Consider the following 25,611-nt stretch of genomic DNA (forward strand, 5'->3'; position numbering starts at 1 on the left):
TTCCACTTACAGCTAATATGTTGTTGAAGGGGGTTCACAACTGAGTTGTCTGTTTCTAATAGCTTACTAACAGAGCTCTCCAGAAGTACTGTGTTACGATGGAGTACCACCTGATCCAGAGAAAAGCTCTCCTGGAATAGCTAATGGCTGCAATCACAGTTCCCACGTATTTAAAGAGCACACTCCTTCATTTTGGAGAAGCATGAATACAATTGGTCACGAAAAGACATTTTTTAACTCCAGTTAGAAAGTTTCTCTATCATTTTCCAGTGATACAAAAAATGTGTCTATATAGAAACCGAGTAGGATTTAAAGGAATGAGAAAAGCAACCATCATAGTATGTCAAATGTAAGAAAAATATGGAAGACAGAGCATGAATCTCTACTTAGTCTTTATTGAAATGATAAATGCAATTGAAGCAGTCTCAGAAGACTTGGGTTATGGAAAACACTATCTGAGATCAGCTGCCTGGAAAGTACGTTGAAAATGTTGGTAAACTCTGTAGTTGTATATTCAGTTGAAAGTTTGTCAATGGTGCTTTCTCTTACTAATTCAGGATTGCTGGTTAGATCAAATGATGTTGTGTTTGTATGCCAAATGTATGATGTCTGTCTTTGCTGCAGTGTCAGTAACATAATATATCTGAAATAATCACACACAGCAGTTTTCTGTATCTCCTACACCTTTATTTTAATCAGGCACAGTGTGACTCACAAAGTCTGAGATCATTTCTTACTTCCTGCTTGCATGAGCTCAGGAAGACCTGTTTAATTTATCACCAAATAAAGGCACAAATTGCTGGTGCTGGTGATTCTGGTATCAGCCTGCAGTTGCTAGAGTGAGTAACTTTTTTGGGTTCAAATGACATTGCCTACTTTTCAGCATTGCTCTTATTGACCAAGTAATGTCTGATTACTTTGTAAAACTCCTCATAAAACATTATCCTTGGATCAAGCCAAACACAAAACAGTCACATGATTTCATTTTAGAAACCAGGATATTATATTTCTTTCCATGATTATATCCTGAAAAGCTAACCACATTCAGTTTTGGATTTATTATGCATACAAAACTGAAATATAAAAATTAATGCCAATCAGTATTTAAAAACAATTTTTGCCATACCATACTAATGAAAGCATAACATCTCCACAGAGGACATATTGTTTGGGTGAATGACAGTGCAATAGCTATGTGCACCCTGTGCAGACAGAAAAGACTTGGCAAGGATTCACAACGTAGACAAAAGAATTGTTTCAAGGACATGACGCAAAATAACCTGAAGTTATGAAACAAAAAGACAGAACTATGGAAGACCGATCTAGAATAGCATTTCTCAAGCTGGGATGGGCAAAAATGAAGTATCCTCAGAGCAGTTGTTTCTGACTATTTTTATTACTATTTTTTAAAATCTCTGGACTTGGTATTTCACAATTTGACATAAAATCACTGGAGTATTCACAACTATAGAGGTATAGACAATGGAAGAATAAGTGCGGCATCTAGTCTGAAATTTGAGTTACCTTCTTTTATTTCTTTTGTAATTATATCTGTTCACTGAAGAGCTGCTTTACTTACTACTTGTGAATGTTTAAAGTCTGTTACGTTTTGGAAAGTAAGAGAGTATGAAGAAGGAGAAGTATGGATTGTGAGACAAAAGATTTAAATTCATCTCCAGTTGGTTCACCATGACAAAGAGCCTAACAAAATTGTAACACCCTCTAACTGGTATAAGGTTTATTTCAGAGGTTCACTATCATTATAGAAAAGAAAAAAAAAAAAAAAAATCACATAAAAAGGTCAGACTCTGTCACTATTACTCACATTAGGCACCACCTTAACTCAACATGCCTCAATGAAAAATTGAAGTCAAAATAATCTGACACATAATGGCAAAATGCCCTTTATCTACCTCATACATCTATGAACAGACACTCATATTATCACATTCATGCTTTTAACTTTATTTTCAAAGACAATGTAGTGGACCCAATTCTTCAATTCTTTTCAAGCAATTTTAAACTGATCTTAATTAATGGCTATCAGAGGAACTATTCCTGACTTATAAGGCTGAAGGACTACATTAGATCCAAGTACCAATGCCTGATGCTAAGGAAAACAATGCTGGAGTAATGCTTAATTGAAACGATTGTATTTCTAGATCTAATGAAGTAAGTTTTGTCAGAGAGATTGGAATGATGGTTATAAATGTTTAAATTACAACTCGGATCCTCCTCCTAAGTTCTGATCTGAAACATTCAGCATAAAAGTAGTAAATATTGTCTGGTTGTTATTTTAGTCACTCTTAAAGTATTGATTTTATACTAAACATAAGGAAATTACAACCTTAAGGTGAAACCAATGCTTTTTCTCAAGTTTACAGTCGAGTCAGTAGAAGGTTTGTTTAAAAAATCATTCATAGTATATATTGACAATATAATATATCTCTTAATGATCAAACACAAAGGAAAATATAGGTGCACTTTACTACATATGCACATAAAAAAAGTATTATACATGACTGTTTTAAAATGCTATGTTTTAAGTGCTGAGATATTAAGCATTTAATAATTTGGCAATTTCTTTCAAAGACAACTATTAAAATTAAGGGGGATGAGGCCAAATGTCAACTCTACTGAATTCATGCTGGGTATGGCAGAGAAGACATAAAGGGGGAAAGAGGACTAACGAATTTCTCCATTTTCCTGGATGAGACAAAGACCAAATGTCTCCCTGCATAAAACAGCTATGTTCAGAGCTATTCAACCGCAGGCCACCTGCAGCTAAGGGTTCTTGCTGATAATAATGTGATGGAATACTCTCTGTCCTTCCTCCCACCCAATCCCTCATAACAAATGGCCCAGTTTTAGGAGATATTTTGATTTCGCATTTGCCACATCTATTTCTGAGGAATTTCAGACAATGAGGAAAACTCCACTCATGCTCTCCCATTCATATAGTCCACTGGGATTCAGAATCACTTATATGTATTTTTTGAATGAAGGCCAAAGTTATTTAGCAACAACCATTAATGCAAAAGGCACCATTCAACGCTAATGTCCTTTACTAGTAAATCTAGGTATGAAATAGCACAGATAGGGAAAATGAAATTCTAGATTTGGTTCTGCCAGTGACCAAGATTGTTAGTAGAATTTCTGTATAGTCTTTCTTGTGGAATGCCACTGTCAGTAGCAAACTGTACCAGAAATAAGCAAAGCACTTCACTTCTTTTCTCTGAAACAGCAGTGCACATTCCTGTATATGTTCCCTTATTTCACTCCTAACACATGTGGCTGCTGCATTTTTTAAATGGAGCCCTATCTGGCATTTCCACTTCCTTTCACCATATTAATACAGGCACTGCATATTAATTTATGCCTTCTCCATAGAAAACCAGATATATTTCTATCAAAACAATGCCCTACATTAGAGGAAGACTAGCCCTTCCAAAGGCAGCAGCTTTGCCTCACAATCTCCTATGTAAGCCTGAAATAGACCTCCATCCACAAATGCAGGTCTGAACTGTGAGGGTCCAGTGCAATTCAATGGGAAGCTGGGCATTTAAAAGGTAAATTATGTACCATGTTTATAGAACTGGACTTGACTTCTTCTGCACCTTATTTCCTCTCTTCTTTTATTCTCCCTTCCTCTGTAGAGAGGCTTGAGATTGAATCTAAGGCTTGAGATTTTCTAGATTATTTCTAAATTATATCATTCCTCTACTCCTGAAAGGTGCTGTATATATATGTATAGATAGTATCTATCTGTACATACATACACCATATACATATAATATAGTGTGTGTGTGTATTTATATATAAATATATATATAAAGGCCTGACAGCGAAGATTTGTATACTAAAAATATACACATGACATTTTCATGCACTGCACAAAGTCTACTACTTCACTCCACCAGAAATCCAACCATTTACTTTAAGACTCTTACTTCCTGATTTCTATGAAGTTTGTCACTGACCAGAATTTCTGCAGACTGTAGATTAGTTTATGAATTGTATTAGTTAATAACTGCATTTCATGAAAAACATAACCTGCTATTTAGCATCTGTATCAAAATTTCCTCTGTACCAAGCTTGCAAACGAATATGCAAAAAATCTTATGTACTTTGAAGCAAACAGGTTGCAATTCACACAAACTATGACAGTAAGGCACTGGCACAGCTGCCCAGAGAAGCTGTGGTGCCCCGTCCCTGGAGGTGCTCAATGCCAGGTTGGATGGGGCCCTGGGCAGCTGAGCTGGTGGGGGACATGGGGTGGGCTCTGAGATCCCCCCCAGCCCAAACCATTCTGTAATTTAAACCTTAGAAGCTATCACCATTGTAAGTGATAGGACAATAGTTCAGGCAATTCCTCGACCAAGGTCAATGTGACTTCAAAAACACTTTTACTGGTAACCCAGCTTCTCTTGCAGGAACATAAATGACAACTTGAAGCCTCTAAACACTGACTGCAAGTGCTCAGCAGCAGAATAAACAAACAAATCGCTAAACAAAGAAAACTCAACAAATTGGCTGTAAGGATCAAGCACGCAAAATAAGCTGCTGAGAAAAAACAATGCATGAGTTGTCCACAAAATTTGATAATCAAAATTATATGAGATGACAGATATTTCTTTTGGCCTAAATATCTGTAAAGAACTTTTGAATTTTAAGCACTTAAGTCTCCCAGATAAAACACATGTGAAGATAGTTGTGTTGGAGCATATATATTAGTTATTCAAATTACAGCTGTAAACAATTATAGGCTATTTTATTTACTCCAAAACCAACAAATATTTTTAAAGCTGCACTTAAGACAAATCTAAACACACTCCATAAGTAATATACAGTTTATTTACAAAAAATAATTGCCTTAATGCCTGCTGTAGCAAAATCAAGAAGAAAATTTTAGAGGAGGATAGGATGTAAACTGTGCTTAAAGATTAGTTTATTTGATCAGGGACCATAAATGTTCATATCTCAGCTTCAATCACATATAATCGCACAAGATTACTATAGAGTGGAATTACGATTACAAAATTGTGATTTGGGTTACATACACACACATAGGAGTGGGACCTTCCCACCTGTGCCTGCAGTACCCAGAACCAGAGCAATGAAAGAAAGATGGGGACAAACATTCTTGAAAATCATGACTGCTCTTTCCTTTTTTTAAGCTCAAGGAAGTGTTGGGACGGATGCTGCAACTCTTACAAGTGTCTCTTGAAAAGAAAAAAAAAAAAATACTGTGACAGAGATGACATTTACTTTCCTTCATTCATGATTTTACCAAAAAAAACCCTAAGATCTAGCTGTTAAGATGGAGGAGGAATTACAGATTAATTAATCAGGATTTTTAAAAGTGCACTTAGCACAGTGGATAAATTTTAGTCTGAAGATGATACAGCTCAAAATTCTAATAAAGGATGAAATCTGAGATATAAAAATGAACAATAAAATCACATACTTTATATCACAAAAACAATAAAAGCCAACTGCTCTGTAACATTCCAGTCAATATAGCAATGCTATCAAATTTATAACTTTAGTAGAAAGGATCAAGGAAGTCTGAATAAATGATTTCATTAAGTACTCTAGCAAAGAATATTTGAGGAACTGTGGGTAAACAGAAATGCAACTTGTTAACTGAAGAAATAATACTGAAGAATTGTTAAGAATTAAATGCCAGGGCATGTCCTACAGACCTCTGGGGGCAAGTACAATATTTACCCAACAACAAGGTATCCACACGTCCCATATGAGGGGCATCACATACACTATGCGGGGTGGTGAGCAAGGCTGAGTGGGGCTGGCAATACTTATAGCCTCCTCCCAAAAACCTCTCACACTCTGAGTATTCCACAGAAGGCACTTCCCCCTGCCCCTCTAATAAGTAGGTAACACTCTTGAGATTTTAGCCAGTGGCTTCCAACAGCACCAGCTTTGCTTTGAAGCACAAAGGCCTTCATACTCTCACTTCCCCACTGCACAGCAGATGGGCCAGAGGCAAACCCACTCTGATGCAGGGGCTGCACTACTGCGCTAATGTGATGCAGTTCCCTACTTCTTTGGGGACTGCTAGCCCAGGCTAGCCCCTTGGTGCTGCAGCTTTGAAGTTCCCACACTCTGGTTTTAACAGCCTGGATTCAGCCCCCGGGAGTGCTCTGCAACGAGGTCCCAAACAGTGCCTATTTCCATCCAGGGCAAGAAGAGCTGACACATGGGCACCTCTAATCCCACATGCCCCCAACCCTGCCCCCAAAGAGCAATGAAACTGTATTGCTGCCACTTACAATCACCAGTGCAAATTTCATGCTCAAAACAGAGCTTTTTTCTATTTCCCATTCTGATTCTTGATGAAACATTTCCCTACCTGAATGCTTTTGTAACTACAAGTATGGTGATTTCAAAGTTATTTTGCTTTTATACCTTCACTCCCATCTGAAATAGGTAGCAATTTCTGGCTCACATTGGCTTTTTTCCCCACACAGAGATATCAGCAAATAATACCTTCTGCCCTGGAAGTTGCAGGCACGCTCTGCAGTGCTGCTGCAAACACACATGGTGCATGCACAAGGTGTTCAAGACAGCGTTACCATATACGAATCCTAATCTGATGGACCACATCGTATCCTGTATCTGAAGATCAGTGAAAAAGCCTAGGGAACGCGAGCAGAATTTGAATTCTAAGAATTGCTTGCACTCTTGATTTTCCTTGCTACTATACATAGATGCTATAAGGAGGGCCAGAATGCTGCACTGGCCATTAACACGAGTAATCATTCCGTGAGCTGCAGCCTCCAATTACCTATTTTCTTCCTTATCCCTTAGTTTTATATCAAATTTGTGTGTGGTGAGGTCTATAATAAATTAATTTTATTTACTCGGAGAATGATAATGATTTAAGCAATGCAGTCCTCTCATGGTTATGCAATCTAAGATAAATATACGGCTTCGGTTGTGTATTACTGGTACTAAAGTTTAATTACATTATGAATTAATTCCACAAAATCATTTGTTAAAATCAGTTAACAACCTAACATATCAACCATTACCTGAGGTAAGCACCAATTTTGGGGGTGAAGGCTTTATAAACTATAACAAACAGTTTGCAGCAGCGATATTTAATTTTTAAACAATGAAATAAAGTGTTTGAAAACCCTTCTGTCACTGAGCTGCCACCCGGAGCTGCAGCCTGGAAGTCACTGATGGACACCACACAGCCGCAATGCTGTTGGCACCTGGCTGTGCAGAAGGTTAAAAACACGAGGACGAAAGGGGTGAGAGAGATGTAAAAAGGCAGGCAGAGCATGCTGCCGCTGAGTGCGTGCCATTTCAGAGTCATAATTTAAAGCGATCAGAAGGGGGAAAAATGAAGCACAATAAAAATGGAAAATGTTAGATTAATGACACAGTCATTAAAATAAAAAAGGTGGAGTTATATGAGGAATGGATCTTATTTGAGTTATTGAAATTAAACAAGTTATTTTAACAATCATTTTAAAAATCACATTTTACTAAGCTCAACGGAGGAAGGCAAAAAAAAAAAAATAGGAATCTTCATGGGAATATTTCAAATTGTCACTGGTTTTAAAACAATGATTTAAGAATTTCTCCTGTATCTTCCCTTTCAATTTTAGAATTTTAGTTGCCGTATATTATAATGGTATTTTAGCTATAAAAGTAGTTTTCCACTCACTGTTCTCTTGCCTTTCAAGGAGACAAACAGTTTTTCTTTCCTCTAAATGAGCACAATAAAATGGGTAAGCTGTCTGGGGAAAAGGAAGCCAGACAAACTGGTGGTATAAAGCTCCACAGAAAACTGCGGTACAGACAAGAGGAGATCTAAAGCATGTTTACTGTATGCCACACAATTCATTCTACCGGTCAGGCTAAAATAAGAGTTTCTAGCTGCTGAATTATCATCAGGTTCTGTTCAAAACCAAACCCATCGTTGCTGAGAAAAATCTGCATGCAAAACTAAACATAAAAAAAATAGCCTTCTGCAGTGTGTATTCTTTAAACAGGAATTCTTAAAACATGGGGCTGGATCTGGCCCCCATTCCTCACAAACCTCCCTGTGCAAAGTCTTTGTACAACTGTATGTGTTTTAGTAGACTAATTTTCAGCACACCAGCAAGTATTTTTCCATCTTTTTGAAAACCTTCTGGAAATATCAATGGAACTATCAGTTATGTAGAAGTTGATATCGGGAGTCAGCTAAATGAAAAATAGAATAAAAATGCAAACTGGGGATGCATTTAGAAGAACCAAAGCTTTGCAAGATTTTCCTCTCCCTAGTTGATGTAAGCAAACCAACTGATTGTCTTTCTGTCAGGCAAATCTTGATGGAGATAAATGTAAAGGCTGGAGTGCACGCCTAATTTTTACACACAAGCTGCAACCAGACCATGGATTTATGCTTCAAGGCAACCAGATTTCTCGTGGCATACACTTAAACAATGCTGTTGCACTCAGTCCATCTTGTTTAAACGTCTCTAAAACCAAACACAGGCTCTGCTCCCTCCTCCTCTCTGTCTAATTATATACTTTTTTGTTTGAAGAAGCAAGCCCTTTATTGCTCATAATTTCAGCTATCACTTGCTTGGGCACCTTCTACAGATCAATAGCATGTAGTTAAGTGGTTGAAAAGGCTAAATGTGATTGTCATTTGCAATGCAAGGATGTGTGTTTTTTTCACCCTTAAGCTCTCAAGCACAGTGCTTGGGTTTCGTTTTAGAATGCAAAACTCCTGTTCCAGGTACATAGTAGCTGCACATACAAAGCCTTTTGTCTTAAATTAAATATCTGTCATTTTTTAAACCCAGAATACTGGCATAGGTTATAATAAAAACTAGCACCCAACCTGTAATTTTACAGATTCCATTGCTGGTGGCCATACATCTTTGATGGCAAAACTACATTGGTTGTAGCGCCATAAAATCAATAAATATTAACCTTTTCTGACACTTTCTGCACGGATGCTTTATCAGTCGCTGTCAGGTGATAGAACAGGCAGTGATGTACTGTATTTTTCAGCCACGATTCCATACCAAACTAAGAAATCAATGCAGATTAGCAAGCCTTTAAATAGAAAAATTGCCAAAGAAGTTTTGGTTCCAATAAAAATTAAGCCAAATCAGGAAAATACAGAAATTTGTCACATATACTTTCAGCAACGTATGAAACTACTTTACTTATATGGCAAAATAAGTGTGCTTCAATGCATTAGATGAAATAAAGTCAGTTTTAGGTTTCGTGATATATCTATTACAGGTTCTACCTTACAAAATTAAACACCTACCCAAATTCCATCTCCCAATATCATCAGAAACTCAGTACCACTTAGAAAGTCACAGTCCTTACTTTGCTGAAGGACATTCATAACAGTTCAACACACTTAAAACCTCATTACTGAATGATAAGAGTGAAAAATAAAAGTTTACCAGAAAATGAAAATAAGCAATTTAAGTTATCACCTACCTCATGTAACTGGAACAATAACTGCCTTTAGTTCTAAGCATCTTAGAAGCCTAAAGCTTTCAATTGTTGGAACACATCTCGCTCTGTACAATCCATACTGTAGCAGAGGGTAATGTTTCAGCACAACACAACAACATGCAGACTGGTAACTTGGCCTGGCTCTATTTCTTTCTATTCTCAACACTGCAGTTGCTTATACCCAACACTGTACTTCCTCACCAGAACTTCAGAAATCATGTTTATTTATCCTTTTGAAAATTTTAATTATAATTATAAAAGAATCAGATAACGTGGGCTTTCCAAAACAAATCACTTACTAAAAAAAAGCTTAGAATACGTCCTCTAAACACACTTTAAAAAAAAAAGAAACCTGGTAGTAAGTATGTGACCTATGCCTTTAAGTGCTTATACTTGTCTACTTACATTCAGAAATACATGAAAAATGAGGACTATAGTTTGGTTTAACAGTCCATATAGACAAAGTCTACTAGAAATTTTCTCTTTCTTCTTTAAATCTACTTCCAAGAATTTTTCTCATGTAAGTGCATATGTAACAATTACCACTTCCTGGAAATACGAGACAGAATGTGAAAAACTGAAATAGTAAAACAAAACAGCTGATAATAATGCTTACCAATATTTAGACATGGATATCTTGTGAAGCCTGTGAAACGGACACAACCACATTCAGAAAAACAGAACTGCTTTGAGAAATGCAGTGTAACACTATGTTATGTTAGTAAGAATTAAATTCAAGTGTACTTAGAGCTTTACAAAAACACATTACATTTTAAACTAAGGTACAATTTCTTTCTATAACAAACCTATTTCTACATTTTCCAAGAAGGACACCCATTTTTCTGCCCATCGGCATCAGAAGAAATCAGACCACAAATACATTGATTTTCTCCAAAAAAAACTGGAGTAAATAATTGAAACATCTTAGTTTACCTCTTTAACATTTTTATGAAACAAAGGTATTTATTTTCAAAATTCTTATGAAGTAAAAACAGCTGCACTTTTAATTTAAGCAAAGGAAAAGTATACAGACTGATAAAAAAAGTTTTGTAAAAATTCCAAACAGATCATAGAATGACAGAACAACTTGGGTAGGAAGAGCCCTCAAAGCCCACCCCATCCCATGCCATAGGCATGGCTGCCCCCCATGTGATCAGCTGCCCAGGGCCCCATCCAACATGGCCTTGAGTGCCTCCAGAGATGGGGCACCACAGCTTCTGTGTGCAGCTATTCCCTCCCCTTTCCATTTCTAGAGAGAAGATGATAACAGAGCTGAAATACTTTCTGAATGATTTGTCCCAATCTCTCCACTCAGCACACATCAAATATCATTAGTTCTCTCTGCTTTCCTGAGATCCTCAAATACTTTACTTTGCTCACAAGTTGTATTGATTTACTCTCTGTGTAGCAAGTATCCCCAACCTGACCAAATCCTTCTGCAATTGATGTCTCCCTTCCATTGTCCTCTTAGAAGTGTACTGAAAATATCTACATTGCGAATACATACCCTGAATCTAAAATCTACGTTAAATAAAAAATGTTTCCCTAAATATTTCCAGTGTCTCGAGACAACTAGATGTCCAAGGTTTTATCTTTCCCCCTCCTCCATCAATAATTTCATCTCAAAAGTTCCCTCTGAATGCTATCACTTCAAATAGACAAATTCTTCTAAATCTTTGACAAACTTTGTTCTGAAAAGTTTTACCTGCTATTACTGTTTAGACTAAAAAGTACCATTTTGGCAAGTCACGAAGGAGGTTGAGACACAGCTCAGATTGCCATAGGTAGTCTTTTTAACATTTTAAGCATGTTGACCACCTCTGCAACACCATTATATTCCTAAAAACTATACAACAAACTATTTTCAACATACACTGGTTGATAAGGAAATTCCAGTTTCTGAAAAAAAGCCTAGGTTTCTAAAATTCTAAATTGAGAAGTAGTCAATCCTTCTAGTACCTAAAAAATCCTCTTAAGTAGCGTGCAGAAACCTGTCCAGCAGCTTTGCTCCCAGTGTCTTGCACTACTACTTCTCAGTCCATATCTCTATAGAAGCAGCAATGTCTTTAACCCAGTATTGCGGAGCTCAGTCAGTAATTTGTATTATCTGTAGCCCAAAAGTTTTCTTTTGTACTCAGGTTCCCATGCGATTTACATGAAAACTGCATTCACTTTAAAGTCCTTTCGTATTATCAGTGAATACTATATGAAAGTCAGACTGCAGTGGCTCAAAGAAGGAACACATCTCTATTAGATCTGCAGCAGTTTTTGTACAGCTAATTTCTTTGATGTTAGATATTGATGAGCATGCACTGTTTCCAATAAATGCAAGACCTGAATAAAATATCTTAAATTCAGAAGATGTACATTTATCTTCCCATTTAGAACCAGGGTTTATAAACTAGTTGACACATTGGGAGTTAATAGAGATAACATCTGCCTCTGTTTTTTTGACATGATTCAAGAATTACAGAGAGTCTGCATGCAATGTATTTACATGATGGTTTCATACCATGCTCTTCTATGTTCACCAAGAAACTGAAACAATCTTTCTTCTGTGAGACTTCTACCTATCTTCATTTCCTTTAGTGCAAACAGTTACAGACAAGCTCCTCTTTGAATTGATAATTTTTTAGAGGTCATTCAGCCCATAATTTCAGGTCCTAGTCACTATCCTGATGGTCCTTCTTAGGAAATTGGACCCAGTGGGAACGTTTTTTCCTTCTGCTTAGTCTATGGGTCAGCATTTTCCTTCCCTTGTACTTCTTAATTCCCTTAAGTGGCAATTATTTAAGGCACAGTTAGAAAAGGTGCAATCTACATTCATCCAATAAAACCTAAATATTAAAAAGGACAGAAAAATCCAGCATGGTTACTAAGGATATATGGGAGAGCATTTAGCATTTGAAAGGTACCAAAGACCTGGTAAATGAAAAGATGGGAAAAATTATGAAGAACTATTGGAAGTAAAGTAGAAATTAGAAGAAGTACAAAAGAACACGTGTACCAGACAGACAAGGCATCCCTGCTTGCAAAAGGTCAAGATCCAAGATGCCACGTCAAGAAATTAATGGAATGTCGGTGCAGCATACGTTGGATCAATGAAAGCAAACAAAAAGAAAGCCCAAAAGAAATTTTAAAAATCAGCATGGAATGCCAATGATTTGTGATTCATTGGAGCAATTACTGTTGAGGGCTCTTCTCCTCACTAATGACTTGATCTAGTAAAGTACACAAGTAATGCTTGATTCAGTCCTTCTGTATCTAACATTATCCACATATATTTAAACATTTCTGATTGCAAAATTACTTGATATTTTTTCCATTTTGTGTAGCATCAAAATTTTCTGATAAACAATTCTGTAATTAAAACAGAAAATTGAGACAATGGCTTGCAAGTAAATCAAAAGAGACTTGCATATAATAATCATTTAAATGATTTATTAGGAGCACACTCTTTCTGTGCATGTTGTTGAGATGCTGATACACCTCAGATGCAGTAGCAAATTTAGTGCCCACTAAATAATGAATAGCCACATTGACAAAGGCCAACAGGTGGTGGTATTATGTAGGCAAAGTGAACTCTGGTATATCGTCACACTGAAATATAGTGTGCTCTCAGGTCTTGCAAGTACATTTTAGTTCAATCCTCCGAGTAAACACAGAATAATAGAATCACCAAGGTTGGAAAAGACCTCTAACATCATCCAGTCCAACTGTCCACCTATCACCAATATTTCCCACTAAACCCCGTCCTTCAATAATTCGTTTGTAATAGGGATGATGCTTATAAAACTCTGTATAGATATTTATATTATACATATTCAGGGGTAAATAAATTCACAGCACATTCCAGTAATATTATATATTATCTTATAAATAAGCATTTCCATCCATTGCATCTTATACCTTGTGCTTGCCTTAATAAACACAATTACTGAGAGCTTTCTTAGGACCCCAGCATAACTTCCCTGGATGATACACTAAGAGATCTACTCTTAAAAGGATTACTCCTCATAGGAAAAGAAATTAAATTTTATAGTTTTATGGGTGGACAATCTCCAGACTTCAAAACATCCTGCATAACTCCTGCACAATATACATCTTTACTTTCTAATGCTTCTGCAAAGTTCATCATTATTTTTTATTGCAAACGTTTTCTTGATGAGCCTAATATATTGCTTCTTATGTTTATCTCAGAATTTTTATATATTAATATTTGAATACAAGTGTTTCATATTAATACTTAGATTTGCCACATACCCTATGCAGTGTTTTTTCCTGGCAGAATTCAATACTTTGCCTTCCTACATGTGCTACCTCATCTTAAGGGACTTCTACTTCCCTAATTTAATATTTAAACCTTGCTTTAAAAGTTTTATGTTAGGATATTCTATTTTTAGCAGAAAATAGCCAATAATACATCTTGTGTTCTTCATGAAGGTTTTAATATCTATCAGTGTAATTACTCCAAGTAATACCTTAGAGTAAGATTACCTCCTTTTCATCAGCAAATCTGACATCCCTGCAAAGGCAACAGTCTTTGTGAACACAAGTAGGGAAGCAGTATGTGGCTACCAGCATCATGCAATGGATTACAAATAATTTGCAAAGCAGACCTCTATCTGTCTGATGATCTTTGGAGGGTAAATACAAGGCTGGCTTTAGGACTCGACACAGGAATGTGTTCTGATTTTTGGGTGTTTCTGTGCGGAGCCAGGAGTTGGACTCAACGATCCTGAAGGGTTCCATATATTCTATGATCTTACGATTCCAAAACTGATGAGAATTTCTGTTCTCATCTTCTGCACAGCTGGCACCCAGGTGAGGCAAATTGTTCCTTCTCCAGGAACAGGAAAGCACAAGGAAGAGCGATAGGAAAGCAGATATGAGCTATCACAGAATCCTATCCCCCAGATTATTTATTTAGACACAGGCAAGGAAACTCTAACAGGTCACTCTGGAAGAAAATTAGCTACCTGTAACAAATTGGGATGGTCCTTCAGAGAATAAAGAGGGGCAGGAAACTCCCTGAGCAGGGGGATGTGGGCAGAAAGGCATTAACAGAATGTCAGATTACAACTATGAGTGTCATTGGTGCCATAGATTACAAAAAGTACTTGTGTAATGAACCTACAGCACAAAATCAAATTTTCTGATAGAAAAACAGTGCATGATTCGACAAACATAACCTTCCACTGATCAAAGGCAGTAAGGGAAGTTCCAGACTTCGGTCTAGACAAAAAAATTTCCTTTTCCTTAAAATTATATCCCAAACATTTTTTTCCTACTGAGATTCATTCCTTCACTCATTTGAGAATAGTGTTCACTTAATGCAGTGTTACTAATGTTAACAGTGGTGGGTTTTTTGCATGTCAGATGATGTAATATTTGCATCAAAATACTTCAGCACTCTCATGTCACTCAGCAGCACTAAATGCTGACTCCTCAGGAAAAGCAGCTGAGGAACCATGAAATGAACAACAAAGGCCTTCTATAGGAGTAGCAAAAGCTACATATTAGACAAGGGAAAAAAATAAATAAATCATATCTTTCTTCATGTCAGTGGCTACCTGGAAAGTACCAACTCCATGGTCATGACCACCAAGATAGAGACAGTGGCTAGGGAAATTCTTCCAGGCATACAATGCCTCCTAACAGAAGACAGATATAAAGATAATCAAAATGACTCCCGTTTTAGTTTTTTTTTTTTTTTTTTAAATGTAGATTAATTTTCCCTGAAACACAATAATACTTAATCTACATAGGTTACAAGGAACCTAGCTTTCTCCTTTACAAACAGCAAATCACTTATACTAGGTTTTTATTTCAAGCACACACTAAAATTATTATTCTTCACAAAAGAGGAAAGGGAGTGTCTGCCAATCAACATGACATGCTATTGAAAGACTGGCACTAATAGCTATGACAAGAGCAAACCTGTTTGAAGCAGAGCTGCTGCTGCTTTTCTTTTTCTATTTTTTTTTTTTTTTAAAAGGATATCAGCTATCAAAAATAATGTTTTATCTGACTAACAATCCAAGCAGTATTCCTACAGAAAAAGCTCCTACCTGATTTGCTTATATCTAGCAATGGCACATTCTTAATATTGATTTAAATTACAGCATTTGAAGAATGTTTTATTTAAACTGTGATAAAGACTAAGAGCAGAACTATATCAAGACAAAGTTTAATATGCTTTCAAATAAAATTGTTTATCCATTCTTTGGAGGCTTTACTTAATGTTTGAAATAAGTGTCTGCACAAGGAATTAACTGATTCGTATTTCCATGATTTCACCCATAGCATTCACTGAATTTATATTTCTGTGGCACGATGAATTCAGAGAATATAACAATAAACAGAGACTATTATTTTATTTTTCCTAATTTGCTTCCAACTTTATACTTCCTACTAAAGAGTCAGAGGTTGTAAAAAGATAAGGGAAAAAATAAATTTGAAATAGAAAATCTCTAGAACACTGGTATAATTGATATATTATCAGTTTATGTGCGTCCAATTCACATTCTGAATAAGTCTGCAGTTTCCACTTGGTAACACAGTTATACCTTGATAAAATCACATAATAGATCACACCATAACTTTTAGCAATCAATTTTTTCTCTTAATAATTTGATAAATGTAGCTGTCAAGTGGGATAAAGATCACAATTTTATTTGGGATTAACTATTTGAACTTTCAGAATTCCGTTCATGAATATTGCAACTGCTACAACTGATAGCATCACAATTTGGTCCCTTGTTGATGATGTAATCAGGTTGCAGCTTGCTGGTAAGGCTTGCTTTCTCAAAAGGTAAAGAAATGGAAAGAGGAAAGTGTGGAGACTCAGCCTTTTGAAAACTGAACTTCAAAAAAAGTTCAAAAAATATTTTTCAAACTTACGAACAAAAGTGATTTTGCTGTAAACTTCTCTTTTTTCATTGTTCTCTGGCAAGAGCTAAAACTGTTCTCCCAAACTAAAAAAAGAGCAGGAGGTAGGCCTGGCTTGCTGAACAGATGCTTAATTGACCTGTCGTTTTCATTTATGTCAGACTTCAGAAGCCAATAACAAAACAAGAGAATTGCCAAACAGAAGAGCACAATTTCCTAGGAATTCTTCTAACACCTCTTAAAGTTAAAAATTTATCTGTTCCTATGCATTTTACCAAGAATTTAAAACTACATATCAGAGAGGAAGATATATCTATCAGATAGCCACAGGTACTTCAAGCTCAGAGAGAAGGAATTCAGTGTCGATGATGGGAATGTCATCTCCAAGAGGAACACCACGCTGGAGAATTTACATGTGTCCTCAGCTATTCCAGCACCTACACACTTTAGATGCACAGGTGGAACCCTTACCAACAGGCTGTTTTAAGACTTAAGAGCAGAAAGGACTATCAGATAATAGCCTGATTTCTGGTGCATCAAAGCCCATTAAATTATCTTAAATGAGTATTGCAGTGTGCCCAGCAACCTCAGGCCTACCTAAAAGCTATCTTCCAGGAAGGTATCCAGTTTTCCCAAAGTTCATAGAAGTGGAACAGCTGAAATTTCTTCTGCTAGTTGCTGTCAGAGCTCAATCAAACTCATATTTAAGTGTTTGCACCTTGTTTCTGATTTCAATTTGTCTGACTATGCAGTCAGTAACTATTTTTTTTAGGCTTTTCTCAGCTAGATTAGGAGTAGCTCACGTCTGATATTTTCTCCCCGTGAAGCAACTCATACACTATAATCAAGTGTCTATCTATCATTTTGGTCATGAATTATGTAACTTTTCATGAGCACTAAGCCTTCAATCACCACGTAGGCAGCAAACTGCCAAAACACTATCATCATGATCTTTGTTCTGTGGATGCCCAACCCCAGAGACACCTATAATTTTCCACAGCAGCACAAGGCTCTTCCAAGCAGGCCCCAGAACAGGGCTGCACAGCAAAGGGATGTGGCTCATGCTTTTCCTTCTGCCAGGATCCAAAGGAATAAGCAATCCTCCACCACTGCATACTCCCAGAGAGGCAGACACACTCAGAGCATGCTGGATAATTTGAATGCTTCACAAGCATAGGATTGCTTTCAAAGAAAGAACGGATATACCAAAGAATACAATAAATTCATCTGCCTGCCTTGATTTTTTTTTAATTCATGAGAAATAGTTCATGACTCCTAATTCTAAATTAGCAGAACAGCTCCAAGTTTTCTGTTCGATGTCCTAAGCAGTTCCATAATCACATAAGTGACTACAACAAAGCCTTTTTTAAGCAGAAATTTTTTGCCTTGAACTATGTCAGCATTGCATCTAATTTGCACAGGGGAAACTCAGAGAATAAGCCCATTATAGTAATGCAGAAAAAAATGGGTTATTCTGGTATCCCAGAGCAGCACTCATTCTCAAGGATCACGTTCACTTTTAATATGAACTACTTCCGCAGCACAGAAATGATACAGAAAAAAAGCCTGATATTGTTGCATAACCTTCAACGTGATCAAAACAATAATTAGCAATCTGCTCCTCTTCTCTCCAAAGAACTTTTTGCATTGCAGCCAGTTTAATAGCCACACAAGACCACTACGCAGTAGTGAGATGCCATGGTTTCTGCAGTGGAATAACGGAGATGTCAATCCATAGATATTTTTCTCTTTGGATATAAATAACGCATTCTAATAGTATCATAATGCCTATGAGACAAAAGCTCCTAAATGGCAAACATTTACTTCAAACTAAAATTATCACTACCAAGCAGTGCTGTTTGAAAGCAGAAAAAGTATTGAGGAAAGCAGCTGGAGAACCAATCTCTATCTTCTAACACAGGTACTGCTCCTTCTCTTGTTCCACTTGTCAAAGCAATGAGCAATTAATTTGGTTAGATACTGGAGTTTTGAACAAACAATGCACAGATTTTGAAGTTTTAGAAAAATGTCAGTAGTTGTACCAGTGTTACCTCTTCCACATACGGGAAAGGTATATTTGTCTATTGAAAGCATTTTAGTTGTTATATTATCGTAAGTGAGATTATGACAGTGAGAATCCCATAGTATCTAGATTTAAGCTGAATTCAATGTTCATTCATGTTAGTTAGAACTATGGCAAAATGCAATCAGTTTTCTGACCTATTTTAAAATTGGTATTCTGCCAACTGGCACTTTTTTGCACATCCAGATATTATCCACCATATGCTGACATGACCTGATGATTGGTTCCAAAATGAAGTGGAATACTTGGCAAATAGAAATATATGGTACAAATTACACACTGCCTCTAGTCAGGAAAGTAAGCAGCCGTTCTGAGAAGAGTGAAAGGTTTTAAAATAACTTCAGCACTTGCATAGAGCTGAATGAAAGCTCCCTAGGTCATCTTCATCCCATGTATGTGACTCAAAAATTATGAAATAATTCCTTATAGAAGAAGATTCAAATCTGACAGAACAATAACAGCAAAACTTCAACAAAAGATTAATCTACATATTAAGGAAGATTTGGCCCACGAAGCTTCTTCCTCCTCTGTTTGGGAAGAGTTTGTAAATTCCAAACACTTTCTTCTCACCATCTGTTCTTTCTTCCTCTCCTCTGACTTAGCTATCCTCTCAGTGATGTCTAACTTATCTGCCTCTCCTGAATTAAGATAAAGTTTCATTCAAGTTTACCATTGTTCCTAGCATCCTCCCACTAAACTGTTTTTCCCATTTTTATGATCCAAAAATTGATTTTGTTGCTCTCCTGTTTTGAGCTTCACAATCTCTGCAATATATAAATACATTTTTCCTAAGTAGAAAACATCCCAAACTTATTCTTTTAATTCTGCTCCTAAAGCAATATCCTTTTTTGATTCCTCCAGGGATTTTCTCATATATGCTCTCCAGTGTAAAGCCTTAAAACATACATGGAAGTTATTGTTAGATCTCTGCTGTTCCATATTCTTATGCTAAAAACTGTTCTGTTGTAATGAAATATAGGAATTTTTGAAGCAGTAAATTCCTTTGCCACTGTATTCCTAAGAGATTTTGGTTTTTTGTTCTTAGGGGTTTACTACACGTTAAAAAAAAAAAACTTTTCTAAAAAGTTTCAACAAAATTTCAAGATGAGGCATTACCTTAACAGCACATTTCTGATGTTCATGAATTGAACCTTGCTTATGAAACATGAATGGATTTCAGTGCTTGATGCATGGCCATCACTCCTTGTGAAAACTTGCAGAGAACCAAACTCACTTTAAAGTCACATTCTTCAAAACAGCTAGCTTTCTTATTGCTATCATTTAAGCATGCTCACCGTAGAAAAGCAAAGAATTTGTAAGCAAGAGAAGAAAGACCTTACCAGCATGTAGGTACGCCAGATCAGGATTTTCAATGTCTGGGTGCAGTTCTTTCAAGTGGTTACGGAACTCTACGGGGATATTGGTTCCATAGTCACATTTAGGACAGTTATACATTTTCACTCCCTCATGCTTTCCTGTATGCAAAATGTGCTTACGGATGTTTTCAGCACAGTTAGATCTAAAAAGCAATGGAAAAAAAAAGAAATAGGTTATATAATGACAATATAGGTTTATTCATTACTATCATTCAAGCTGAAAATAAAATCTAGTGATACAACAGAAGATGGGTCATCACTCGTTTTTCTTAATCTGCCCAGTTCTTGCATTCTTTTAAATTCTGACCGGAAGCTGTTCTTTGCATGAAAGCTCCCAAAGATTTTTCAGGTTAGCTGAACAATACATTAGAATCAAAAGCATTTCAAAATGAACAGTTCCCACATTTGCAGAAGTCTTACTGTTTTTAATTTTCTAGATGGTAGTCAGTGATGGAGAGAAATTAAACAAAACTCTTTTAACATAGCAAAACTGATGTTTGTGTAACTATTCTGAGCTCTAGGCCCTGAATAAGCCTCTCTACTGAAATGCATGGATACCTATAGTATACCCAACTATACTCAGGTAAATCTGCCTTACAAAGTTCTTAGACTCTACAGGGATTCCTGCAAATGATTTTCTTAAGGATATTCCACAGACTTTTACCTCACCTTATTAACTTCTCCTATAACAGAGAAGTGAGCTGTTTACACCTCTTAGGTTGTGATTTACATCTGAAATACAGCTGTGCAATCAGTAAAGTTTTCATATATAAAAGTCAGAATATATATACAATTAGTTTTAAGCACTTCAATGAAATGCCTCCAATGATATTTCTGAGAAAAAGTGAATAGGAAGAGACCGCACAATTATTGTGTATATACAAAGAGGTCCACAACGTGACAGTTTTTAATTTTCAGTCTTTAAAATGTTAGTCTTAATCAAAAATTTTGCAGTAGAATTTCCTACTTACTCAAAATCTGCAACAAAACCCACATATGGTATACTGCAATTTCATTTATTTCTAGCAGAAATAACCAACGATTATTCTTGAAATAACGGTCTACGTACGACAATTTCTTCTGTAGAATTTCATAGCACTAGAGACTTAATTTTAAATTAAGAACATTAATTTAGCTTAACGGAAAAAAGAACAGACAACCAAGCATTCATAAACATTCAAACAGACAGTGGTAGTATTTTGAGCAACCAATTGTTTACTTGTCATTGTTACAAATATCACAGTAACGAGCACCTAAAAAAGGACCCCCATTATAAACTGGAAGTAGCAGCTTGAAGTTCTGTTGGAGTGCTTGTCTCTCCATTGGAGATGGTCATAGTAAAGATGATATCTGCCTTACGGTGCTGCCAAAGCTCACCCTCTGTCATCTCCATCTGCTATATACTAGTATAATGATCAGACTCCTAAGAATGTCAGGGAAGACACTTATGTTCACTGAAAAATACGGGAAATATTGGTCCTTGGCATCTTTCAGAATTCAGTCCTGAAAAAATTACAGTGTTCATAAATGTTCTTAAAGTGGAACATGTATTTTATTAAAAAAATGGATAGCGTACACTGCAATGAAAGCAGGAGACAATCTGGTAACCTTCTATCATGGGTTATACTTTAAAGGGCAGTGGATTAAAGTAGAGCATACAAATCTGAAATAAAATATCTGTGTCCTTTTAGTTCAGCTCTCATAGTACGTTCAGGAAAGATAAAACTTTTTGCTTTGAAATATTTCTGTGAAATATATAAAGGATCTGTGGAAACCTATGTAAGAGTTGTGAAGAAAACCCAGTCTGTTCAAGTCATAAAAGGCCAGCCCTATCTCCTTTGATTTGTGAATTTGCTTCAGCCACTCAAACGGAGCAAGCGTAAAGTCTCATTTATTTAGCCATCAGTAAAATTCTGTGCCTAAACATGCCCACATACTGATATATCCATTGTGGGAAATCAAAATTTTTAAAAAAATAAATAAATAAAAATATCTACCTTTCTACGTGATGAGCCCAGAAAGGCTTAATCAAAATGAGGAATTGAGATGGCCTCTCATATTAGGTTGCAATGCAGCAATTGAAATCATAAAGTAAACCAGGAAGGTAACAACTGGCAAATCCAAGCACTTCTGAAGCCAAGTGATACCCTTAAATACGACATGACAAAATTGTACTCCATATAAAATACTTTTTAATTATTCAATGCACTTCATCTGTTTTGTTAGCAATCCTCGAGTACTGTACAAATGTGTTATTATATGTATGACAAAAAAACCCCACCCAATTCCATGCATCTCCTATGACTAAACACAGAGCTCTGTGATTTTAAACAGCACTCTATTTTCATTACAGCTATGCCACGATAAACATCTAACTAAAATATTATACTAGTGCAACAGCGATGATAGTTAAACATTTGACAGGCTTTGTGCTATAAAATTAGCTTCCAGGAGTCTATAAACTTTGAGATAAAGATTCCCTTTGTTCTCAAATGTGGCAATGTAGAGCCCAGCACAAAGGAAATTGTTTGAATAAAGTCTGTTTTTGAGTTCCTCTCTATATTACAGCAGCAAACAAATAAAAGCATCTTTTGAAAATAATAAGCCTGTGTTCCAGTAAGGCTAAACCAGAGCAGAGCTTTTTAGTTAAATTATTATCATTATTTCTTAATGTAAGTATGCCTTTCTCCTTATGATCCATTTTGCATTTTCTAAATCAAATGTATGTATTTCTGGCAATTTTTCCACACTCTGAAATAACAGGAAGGGCACTCATTAGAGAGACTTAATTAGTTTGAAGCTATAGTCTGTGGGTTTGTATTTAATGCTAATGCAGAGAAGCAGAACTGAAATTTCTTTTTTCTAGTGTTACTCACATTTCTTATCAGAAGTGAAGAAAGGTTTATGAGACAATGCAAATTCAGTGACAATTCTATTATAGGGAAGAGGAAGACCTCTTGGTGTACTCTTCGGTATCCACTGCTGCACATGATGAAAGACGACATGAGACACTGCAGAAGAACTCGAAACATGAGGAGCTCAGCTCATACTTCCCATAAGGGCAACAAACCTGTTTGACTTCCTCTATCAAAGACTGATATATTGGGAAGGGTATAGGTGTAATTCCCTCTGCATATGGCCAGGAGAGCTCCTGCATTCCTGTAAGGGACAGAACTGTGAAGTAAAGGAGACAGATAGCAGATTTCTCCTGAGAAATCCAACCATTGCTTATGAGTAACAGAACTTCTCTGTGGCTAAAGACAAAAAAAAAAAAAAGATTTTTTTTTTTTTTTTAAATCTGCAGTGTTCTCCATATATTGATACATTCACATCATTGTCCTAACTGCACACATTTACGTTGTCATTAGAAGCCTATTCCTACCAACCAGTTATTTGACTTTTGCTGCTCCTGACAAATTAAGTACCAGCATATCAACAGCTGGTAATAACTTGTCCATTGTAAAATTTTGTTGCTACGGAATCACAGAATGGTTGATTGAAAGGGACTTCTCGTCCCTTCCAAGAGGAGGGAAGTCATCTTATCCAATCCCTCTGCACAAGCAGAGCTAGCTAGAAGCCTCTGCCCAGGCCCATGGACTGGTGGCTTTTAAAGATCTCCAGGCAAAATACTCCACAATCTTCCTGGGAAAATTGTGCCAGTGCTCTCACCTGCACAATAAATAAAATGTTTCCCAGTGTTCAGTGAGAATCTCCTGTGTTCCAGCTTGAGCCTATTGCCTCTTGTCCTGGTAGTAGGCACCGCTGATATCTTCTTGATAACTTCCTGTCATTTATAAGATTTTATAAGATTCCTTTGAACTTCTTCTAGGTTGAACCAGCTCTTTGAGCTTTAAAGCAGGTGAGTGATGCTCCAGTGCCATTCCAGTGACTCTGGACAGTCCAGGAAGTTCATATCTCTCTTGTACTGGGAAGCCCACAATGGGATACATCACTCCAACGTTGAGTAGATGGCAAGAATCACCACTCACCACCTACTTACAATACTAATTTGAATGCAGACCAAATACTGTTAGCATTCTTTGCAGCAAGGGCACATTTCTGGCTCATGTCTGCTTGGTGTCCAACAAGACTCCCAGGTCTATTTCTGCAGAGCTGTTTTCCTGTGTTCCCAGTGCATCCTGGTGCTTAGGGTTGATCCCACACAGGCGCAGAACTTTTCACTTTTCCTTACTGAACTTCAGGAGTTTCCTGTCCATTTCTCCAGCCTGCTGAGGTCCTTCTGGATGGCAACACAGTCCTGTGGTGTAGCGGTCGCTCCTTCCAGTTTTGAGACACCTGTAAGCTCCTATTAGTATCAATCTCCTATTAGTATCTCTTCCATTATACAGTACCTGATGTTTTCAGAAAGGTGCTTGCTGTAAGACATGGGAATAGAAGGCTTTGAAGGTACAAATGAGGCAAAAAGTGTTAATTGTCTAACTCTAAGTTTTAAAAATTTTAGCACCCTACAGGGTACAACGTAAAGCTTTTTTGAAAAGATTTCTCCAGGACACCAGGTAGAAACATCCTCATGCTGCAGAGAGATGCATATAACCTAAAGGCCTTCTGGCAGCTCCATGGATGTCACTATTTACAACATGAAAACAAACACAGTGATACAGCCAACTGAGTTAAAAGATTGCTATTTTTTCCTTCTAGTCAGTACGAATCAAGTTCACTCTGCTACAGAGAGCACTCCGAAGGTCTTCTGCACTGTTTATACCTTGCTATGCAATATATGAGAAGCACACAAACGTCACTGTTCTGACTGAAGTACAGCAAAGTCACTGCATACCTTCTTTCAAAAATCCAAGCAGCTATGATGAAAACAAACTTCTCAAGAAAACAGTATGTGTCAAAGATTCCTCTCTGGTTAATAACTGAGGTGACTAACAAAAAATTGCAGGTGTTTTGCTTACAGAAAGTGCCAGCTAATTTGGATAACTGACTTTAGTTATTGCAGTTATGATTTTAACTAGAGAAGCAGAATCACAGATATCTCAAAACAAGGTCATAAAGAACATTTAGCTTGATCTCATGAACACTTCAATTCATAGAATGTTTGCCCAGTGATCCTTGCTTAAACCCTCACCCCGTTTGCTGTTAAAACATTATTTTCTGAGACACACTGAAATCCAAAGGAATTCACTGTAATCATAGGCAAATCACACTAGTTAATCACTCTCACAATTCAACATATTCCTTACACTATGGAGTCCAACTAACAGATGCTGCTGCATGTCTGACACTTGCTGCTCAACTTAAGAGCTCTCTGCTATCCAAACTCCTGTTGAAATTTCAGCTGAGCTACAGAGGCAGAGTTCTTTCCATTTCACTTTGGGAAATCACTAAGCTTCTCCTAAATCCTTTTCAATTGTAAACATCAATTTAAGATTTAAATACCAGAATGCATTTTGCACACATACTACACACACAGATGCTAGAATTTCCACTTTCTCAAGATTCTCAGCCAAGCCTGGATTCTGGCAGCTCCCCAGTACTCCTCAGCATGCCAAGAGCTCCTGTTCATTCAGATATATAGAGAACTTTCAGTTTCATGCAGCGTTGCTGCATCTAAAACCACCACCTTTCTTCTGATTTTATTTCTTAGTCACACTAAACTGCATAAAAACTGGCACTTGACAGAGTGATGGCATAATTCTATAAAGGGATGGAAAGTATCGCGATAGTAGCAGGGTGACAAAGCCTTCAGCAAATGAGAACGAGCCCAAGTGCAGCAGCCGCAAAAATGAAGGAAAA

General features: G+C 36.7%; 1 protein-coding gene across 13 annotated transcripts in view; it reads right to left on the bottom strand.

Annotated features, from left to right (window-relative positions):
• The window catches only part of ZNF407 (zinc finger protein 407), a 340,195-nt gene that overhangs the window by 75,047 nt on the left and 239,537 nt on the right, over positions 1-25,611 (bottom strand). For all 13 annotated transcript variants that reach the window (XM_052704184.1, XM_052704189.1, XM_052704180.1 and 10 more), the window contains one exon: positions 19,816-19,994. In XM_052704184.1, the coding sequence (XP_052560144.1) occupies positions 19,816-19,994 (179 nt within the window). The remainder of the gene's footprint in view (positions 1-19,815; positions 19,995-25,611) is intronic.

This window comes from Tympanuchus pallidicinctus, unplaced genomic scaffold (assembly GCF_026119805.1).
Source record: "Tympanuchus pallidicinctus isolate F22 unplaced genomic scaffold, pur_lepc_1.0 scaffold5, whole genome shotgun sequence".
Lineage (NCBI taxonomy): Eukaryota > Metazoa > Chordata > Aves > Galliformes > Phasianidae > Tympanuchus > Tympanuchus pallidicinctus.